This window comes from Mastomys coucha, unplaced genomic scaffold (genome assembly GCF_008632895.1).
Source record: "Mastomys coucha isolate ucsf_1 unplaced genomic scaffold, UCSF_Mcou_1 pScaffold18, whole genome shotgun sequence".
Lineage (NCBI taxonomy): Eukaryota > Metazoa > Chordata > Mammalia > Rodentia > Muridae > Mastomys > Mastomys coucha.
This window is the reverse complement of record NW_022196900.1, coordinates 96,011,299-96,019,662: the sequence shown is the minus strand read 5'-3', so window position 1 is coordinate 96,019,662 and position 8,364 is coordinate 96,011,299. Positions and strand designations below refer to the sequence as shown.

Sequence of the window (8,364 nt, the reverse complement as noted above, 5' to 3'; positions counted from 1 at the left end):
CCTTGCTCAGTCATCTGGCCCCACTCCTTACAGCTTTTACCTGCCTTGCCAGGACTCCTGATGCTGTCTGCAGATTATCTTCTGTCTGCAAGTAGCCTGTGTGTTTCTGGGGGATGTGTGTGTGTGTGTGTGGGGGAGAGTTGAGGAGGTCCTGTAGGTCAGCCCTGGGTCAGCACCGTTCACACCTAGAGATATACGGGGTTCATGACGGGCAGCATGTGCTGGCCCACTGTGCACTGATCTCATGCATCCGGGCAGCATGTGCTGGCCCACTGTGCACTGATCTCATGCAGGTTGGTCTAGGTGTTACTTTCTTTGAGGAACAGGTATCTAGAGAGGTAATCTGCTCACGGTACATAGCATGATGAGTGGCTGGTTGCGTGACACCAAAGCTCTGTAAATTGCCCTCTATGGGCGGGGAGAGGTGGCTCAGCAGTTAAGAATGTCTGATGCGCTTACAGAGGACCTGAATTCTGTTCCCAACACCCACAACTGGTGGTTTATAACTGCTGCTAGTAACTCCAGCTCCAGAGATTCTAACACCCTCTTCTGGCCTTCATGGGTGCAAGAACATATATGGATTGAATATATATATATGATATGGAATATATATATTATATTCCATATGTATATATATAATATATATATGTAATTTGTTTTTTAAAAGTTACCATCTCTGTCCCCTATTGCCACCTCCTGAGATAGTCCAGTATCAGTCTGTAGTGACAATGTCTTGGTCCTTCCACCTGAGTTCTGATAGAGACCTCCCAGGTTTCTTGGGGGGTGGTGATGGTGGAGTGTGGTCATGTGACTTAGACTCAGCCAATCAGATGCACCTGCTCAGTCTGAAGCCAGAGCTAGTGGTTCAAAGCAACAAGGCCATAGGGGGCCCAGCTGCCCTGGCTGGGAAAGTCAAGAGCTTAGCCCTGGAGGTGACCATGCTGCCTCTGACGTTTCTTGGGAACCTCTGGGCACCAGGGATCCTGATGGACTCTGGCTCCCTGGCAGGCCCAGAGTAATCTGGAGGAGACCTGGTGGCTCAGTCCTCCCACCTCAGGGACAACCCCCCCCCCCCCCAGAGCCTATGACTACATCTTCTCAGAGTTGCGGGTGGGAAAGCAGTGGTCACAGGACTGAGGCGGAGGTACCACAGCCAGATTAGGACTCTGCACTGCATCCAAAGTTCCTGAGCTTCCAGCTGCTGAAGCCTTGTTATGGGAGATGGCCTCTGACACCCTCACCCTACACAGGACATCTGATACAGATGGTGGATTGTCCTATACCTGGATGCTGCTGTAAGAGAAGACTTTTGTCCCACACAGCACTTCAGGATCCCTGCTCCTGACTGAGTTTTCCTTAGAAGCCAAGCCCTTCCCCAGGGTGAAGTCATTCAAACCAGAGGCCCTGAGGCAACTCAATTAATTAATTCATACACGTAACAGGCCCAGAGAGGTGAAGGTCTTGTTCTGAGAACAACCCTGACCTGAGGTCTGACTCTGACGCCAGCAACTTTGTCTTCCAGCCCTGACCTTCGGGGCCTACATGGGATTGAGTGGAAGTATGTGTGTGTGTGTGTGTGTGTGTGTGGAGGGGGGGTGTATGTGTGCTAGAATGGATGACAAGAGAACCTGGAGTCTCAGTGCCCTTCCACCAACTACTCACAAACCGGGGCTCCTCATAGCCTCAGATAAACCTCAGCCTATCATCTCCTTGACATTGCAGGCCTGTCCACCACACCAAGGCCCACCCTAGCTTCCAGGCAGGTGCCCTAAGCCCTGAAGCTGGTAAGTGACTGAAGGGATTTTCTCCAGGCGAGGAGTCACGATCCTAACGGGCCCCGGCCAGGGTCCCAATCTGAGGTACTTATATCAGCACCTGAAGTTCAGATTTCACTCAGCTCCCTGACCTCCCCATTTTCATGGAACCAGCAGTGTCTCCTACAGCAAGCATGGGCTCATTGGTTGCTGAACACATCCTTGCACAAGTCCCAGGGTGGGAACCGCTGTGGCAGAAGTGGCAATGAGGGGCCTGTCTGTCAGTACTTTGGACACACCCATGGGTTAGTTCCCTTTTGAGGTGGTATCTTTGTGAGAACAGGGGTAGAATGATAGCTGGCATCAGACGCAAGTAACTGGGGGTATGACCAGTTTGGTGACACCTGCTTCTAGAGCCAGGGGAAAAAGCAGCATTGTCAGGTGACAGACTAGGACATGGACAAGCAGATTACTGCCACGCGGAGGGCTGAGGCTGAGGCCCACTGATTGGGCCTGTGGCTCAACCCCAGGTTCCACCCAGCCAAAACCACCTTTTAATTGCACTGGCTTTGAGGCCTATTGGGCCCAGAAACTGTCATATCCCAGCTCACAGCTGGCTCCCAGGGCCTTGCATCTCACCTGTTCTCCAGCCAGAAGCCTGGTTCCCAGCAGCATGTCAGTCAACCTTTGGCTGTGGCTGCTCCACCTGCCTGCCAGGCTCCTGGCCAAGCCCTGGCTCCCGAAGGCACCGGGACCTGGGATGATCTGCATCTGTGTCCAGCCAGTCAGTCCAGGTAAATGAGCAGGGCTCAGACTGGCTTCACAGAGCTCAATCTCACTGGTAAAGCTGTGCAGCCTTGGGCAAGTGAGCTGGGTTCTCTGAGCCTTGGGCTCCTCCTTGAAACAGGAAAAGCAACCGACTCCTAAGGTTAGAGGTCCTGCCAGGAACAGTGTGCTCTTGCAGGGTCAGGTGCTTAGAGTACGGCGGGACTCCTAGATACCCAAGACTATTAACAGCCGGATCTGCTGTCCAGCACGGACAGACTGGGTTGGAGACTGATGAGGACAGCAAGGGTGGGTGGAGTGACAGCAGCCCCATGAGGGAGTCTGAAGGCTGAGGCTCAGAGAGCAACAAGCACAGACCCCACCCACCCTCATCCCATGAGGTTGGGGGACCACGTCCCACAGATGTTTCCTTGACTTCAACAATGTCCTGGGATCTCATCTGTCCCCTCTGTAGGAGACTGCTCCATCCCTCTACTGTAGGAAGTCAGGACCTCCCACAGCCCCTTGGGCTCATGGGAGGGTGTGAGCAATGTGCACTGGGCCCCGGAGCTCAGTGTAATACAAGACTGGACACTGTGACGTCACGTCAGTTGATTGACAGGAGCGCACTGGCTCACTTCTGCATCCCCTACTTCCCTGCTGTTCCCAGGGACAATTCTTAAGTGCTGCACCGGTCTGTATGATAAGGGGTGCCATCTTTCCTTCCCCCACTGTCTACTAACTCCAGCCCTAGAAAAACCAGTGTCTAAGCAAAGGTACACAAGCTGCTGGTACAGGGGACTTCTGGCTGGCCCAAGAAGCCTGGAGTGTAGTGTCTTCAGGCTGAGCAGCAGTGGCAGCCCTGCGTCTGTACATGCCTGGTCCCTAGTCCTGTCTCTCTGGGCTTGTTGGGGAGGCCAGAGGATGAATGGCAGCCAAACATTGGTCAGGGAAGGGAAGGGCCCCACCTGAGACAGGAAACAGGCCAGCAGAGGCAAGAATGAATGGAAACAAACCAACCTCTGAGTTGACTGATCTCTGCTGGCTGAGTGTCACACAATGCACATATGAGTGGTACTTTTGCCCTGACTCTGCAACAAGTGACCGATCTGATTCCTAAGGCTCCCACTTTGGCTGTTCCATGATTCCTTTACAGCCTGTGTCGCTATAGTGACAGTGCCTGTCAAAATATCACAATGAGGTGGAAGGGATCCTCACATAAAGAGAGCAGGCGCCCTACCCTACAGGGCCCCATGGAGGAAGCCATGGGAACACTCGCACTAGCCTCAAGGACTCAGGCTACCCAGACCCACTTGTACCTTCACTGTCTCGCCAGGGGATTAGACACTAAACAAAACTAGGTTTTAGCCTTTCCCTTCCCTGATGCATCTCCTGGCAGGCTCCTATGGGATGCCCCAGCTGGGATGGCTCCAACTTTAAAGTATTAGTGTCCTGGGACACCATAGCCAACTTCAAATAAATGACCCTGAAATCACGCAGTGGGATGGGTTGACATGGGAAAAGGTCCACTAGTAGTTGAACACTAGTGGGGGCACCCCAAGGCTCTGTGTGATAAGGGGGCTGGCTGTCTCCCTCTGAGAACCTAGCACACTAAAATAATAATAATAATAAAAAAGGCCTGCTCGGCAATAGCACCTCCTCTGAGAGGCACCACTACCACCATCCGACAACACTGAAGTCAGACAGAAGGAAGGTAGAGCTGGCTCAGCCCCTGTCCCTGGGATGTGGACACACAGCCTCCTCATACTCCCAAAGAGGGCCCTATACTTGGCAAGCTGGAGGCCAGGAGGGACGTAAGGATGACAATACCACGGCTTTGAGTAGTGTGAGAAGGGCCAATGGCCTTTCTGTGGACTGACTTCAGACCTCACTAGGCCTAACAGCTGGCCTCAATCCCATGGAACCTGCAGCTGAGCAGAATGGCTCCAGAAACGAGGGCTTGTCTTGTCGGATGTCTTCCAGTGCTCCCGCCAAAGGGTTGCAGGTACGGGAAGATGTTCACTGCTCAGCCAGCCTGTTTTTCCATTACCGCTCAGACACAGCCAAGGCCCGGCCCTAGGACCCAGAACAGACCTGCAGGGCTGCTGCGTCAGCAGCTTCTCTGGGATGGTGCATAACCACTGGGAAGTGCTCCTGGGCAGACGCCGAGAAAGGCTGGACAATGGAATCAAGACACACTTGGGCTTGGCCCAAGATCCTTGGAGGACTTGTCCTGCGTATTCTATTGGTAAGGGATGACGTGCTACTCAGGTTGAGCAGAGCAGAGGGTGGTGTGGCCCCACTGTAGACACACAAGCACATCTGTCAGCTGCCCTTCAGAAGGCACTGGCCTGGGGCAGGCTGGCTCGAGACAGCACACAGCAAGCAGTGGAGGATGTTAAAAGCCTTTTGAGAACTTCAAGAAGGGAAACTACTTCCAACAGAGGTCATCACTGTTGAGCCCATGTTAAAACTGCCCAGGGAGAAGAGCCAGATGCTCATCAGTGAGAGCGCTCTGCTCTGCCGGGCCTCTCAGCTGCTTCAGTGGAGTTTCCCCAGGCAGTTTCCACTGAATGGCCATGAGCCCCCAAGATGTGTTGTATTTGCTCTCCAGTTGTCTCAATGGGACATTGTTGCCATGGTTTGAGTGCCTGGTTTGATGATGATCTGCTATTTATCTGCTATTGCTACTTTGTAAGCTCACTCAAAATCAAAAGCTCGGCTATAGCGGGTCCTTCTCTGGAGGGACTTGTGCTCTGTGGGCTTTGGCTAGCCTTCTGACGGTGCTGCATTAGTAAGGGATGACCATAAATGCGACTTGGCCTACTTGGCGCCGGCAGCCCCTGCTCCACATGAAGCTGCTCCAGTTTACTGAGAGACAGTGCCTGACCCTCCCTCAATGTCTGAACTACCTCTCTGGAGTCCAGCAGGACAGACAAGTATATGTAGGAGACCCCCCAAAAAACAATGCCAAGGTCTCTATCCTCCTTGCTGAGCCCAGGGTTATATGAGAAAGCTGCAGAATCTACGCAGCTGGAAATGAAGCCCTCTTCCAAAGAGAGATACTTTGTCTTTCCTCCAGGGCAGGCCAGCCCCGGGGACATCAGGAAGGGAAGCCTGCCTGGCAGTTCTCAGTTGCCTGTGCCCTGGTCTGCCAGGGCTTTGGAACAGCACCCAAACAAACTGCCTTTGTCCCTGTTAGATCTAAGCACAGCACTCTCGCCTTTGGCCGCAAAGGCTGTGGGGAAGCAACAAGGTGCCTTGGCTATGAAAGTCATCCAAGGGGACCAAAGGCACCACAGGCCCAGATGGCCTGGCCTACGGAGCAACCTTGTGAACAAGACACTCAGAGGGGCTGATGTCACCAAAGTCTTTGGCTTACTAGCCCTCTGGAACAAAGAGACGGGAGTTAGCCAGCTCTTCCTCCATAGGCTGTGACTGGGTTAGCCTTTTGCTGAAGTCTGGGAAAGGCTCTCGGGAGCCAGGATGGGAGAGCAGGTCTCACAGGCTGAGGACTTGGGGTACAGACCAATGCACAGGCTCTTCCTAGGGTGGGTGGGCAGAAGAGGCCTAGCAGTGGCCACAGCTATTCTCATTATTCTGACCCTTCCCTGGAGCCTCTCCTCTCTGCCTGGCAGCCAGTAGGAGACTGTCGAATGTTTTCAAGGATTTTGAAGCAGATGCTGACCAGAGCCTGCTCTGCTGAGCCCTCTTTTGGCTAGGGACAAAAAAACCCCATCAGACCCCAGAGAATGCAGTTCAACTCCAACAATCTTCCTGGTGTGTCACTGCAAGGCTGTGAGTTCACTGGAAAGCACTGGGCAAGCAGCAGCTAGACCCTCTTTCCAATGTGTACTAAGTCATTCATTTATTTCAAGATGTACACACTCAAGCTGGCCGGGACAGCTCACAGCTCCTAGGTATGTATAGGTCCTTCAATGGCTTGGGCTACAGACAACTTCATAGCCAGCGCAGCACACACACACACTCGATAGAACAGGAAGCCTACAGACCCCAAGCCACTCCGAGAAAACTGAGGGAGGAAGGGGTGCTAATGCAGCATCCGTGGGGGAAATGAGTGCACACGGAGAGATGAATGAGGGGAGAATGCAAGCTAGCTTCAATCTCGGCACCGTGATCTCATTTCCATGGGGATGGTCAGGGGACTGAGTTCAACAGGTCCTTTAGGAAGCTCTCTGGATCGGTGATTTCTGATAGAAGACCTGGAAAGCAGAGACAGTGTGAGTGGGAGTAGCACGGGGCCCCCCAGCTCCACCAAGTCACAGAAGCCTTGTTCACACACAGAACATACTGTGTCAGCATGCTCTGAGGGATTCCAGCAATGGTGAGGAGGTGGCCGCTGTGTGATTAATATTCTGCTCCAGAAGTGGGTGCTGCTAGAGACAGTGTGACAGACACCAGCCTACATTAACTGGAGTGGAGGATTCCCACTGTCCAGGGCTCACTGACAGTGTGACAGACACCAGCCTACATTACCTGGAGTGGAGGATTCCCACTGTCCAGGGCTCACTGACAGTGTGACAGACACCAGCCTACATTACCTGGAGTGGAGGATTCCCACTGTCCAGGTGTGACAGACACCAGCCTACATTACCTGGAGTGGAGGATCCCACTGTCCAGGGCTCACTGAGGGGCTGTAAAACACTGCAACTCCAAGGTTTTCTTGTCTTGTTTGTGTACGTGCTCTCTGATCCTAGACTGGCTGATGGCCTCCTTTGAACTTCTGTGCTACTATGCTTGGAATATGTGGTGCTGGGAACAGAACCCAGTGCTTCATGCATCCCAAGCAAGCACTCTTCCAGCTGAGCCACACTCCCCTACCGCAGAGTGGTGATGTGCGTGCGTGCGTGTGTGTGTGCACACTGTGTGTCTTTCTCTATTGCTCTTGCCTTCTTTTCTAAGATTGGTTCTCTCACTGAACCTAATGCTTACTGGCTGGCCAGCAAGCTCAGCTTGGGGGTCCTACCACCAGCAGTTTCCTAATGCTAGAGTTACACCTGCACCTGGCTTTTATGGGTTCTAGGGATCATAACTCTGATCCTCATGCTTGTGTGGCTGAGCCACTCTCAGCCTTTATCATTTTAAACTGGCCAAAGAAAGGCAAATGCTGATGGTCTTCTGGGCTGAAGGACAGAGCAGAACACAGGCCTCCGATCCTTCTGGGCTTCAATATCACCACAGGCCTGGATTCCTACACAAGCTGCCAGAGCTCGGGGCTCCATTTCTTCAGCTTTCAGAAAGAGACAACAGGGATCCCTCACTGTCTACCATGGAAACTAACCAAGGCTGGCCTTCCTAGTGGAAGAACCCAGTGCATTCTCTACTACTGAGTCCTCAGCCAGGCACCTGACCTCATCAATAGTGCAGAGCAAACATTAAAGCCATAAGTTAAACATGAGCATGCAAACAAGTCACCTCCAAGCATCTGCAGGAACGAAGTGCAAAGCAGCCAGGCTGTTTCCCTTGGCTCTGGAAAGTGTTTTGTTCTTGAATTTGAACAGAGCATGCCTGGTGTTCTGGTATTTAAAGGTCTGAAGTAAGGTTTAAAAGCCTGGCCTCCATGACTCCAGATACATATGTACCAGAGGATGGCCTTGCCTGACAGCAATGGGAGGGGAGGCCCTTGGTCCTATGGAGGTTTGATGCCCCAGTGTAGGGGGATGCTGGAGCAGTGGGGCGGGAAAGGGTAGGTGGGTGGGGGAGCACCCTCATAGAGGCAGAGGGGAGGGAGGAGAGTGTGGATGTGGGATGGAGGGTGGTGGAGGGGTAACCAGGAAGTGGGATATCATTTGAGATGTAAATGAATGAAATGATAAAAAAAAAA

General features: G+C 52.8%; 1 protein-coding gene across 9 annotated transcripts in view; it reads right to left on the bottom strand.

Moving 5' to 3' along the window:
* Positions 1 to 6,361: 6,361 nt before the first annotated feature.
* Ubr4 (ubiquitin protein ligase E3 component n-recognin 4) overlaps positions 6,362 to 8,364 on the bottom strand; it is a 113,957-nt gene continuing 111,954 nt past the window's right edge. For all 9 annotated transcript variants that reach the window (XM_031379259.1, XM_031379261.1, XM_031379263.1 and 6 more), the window contains one exon: positions 6,362 to 6,742. In XM_031379259.1, the coding sequence (XP_031235119.1) occupies positions 6,678 to 6,742 (65 nt within the window). In that variant the 3' untranslated portion in view covers positions 6,362 to 6,677. The remainder of the gene's footprint in view (positions 6,743 to 8,364) is intronic.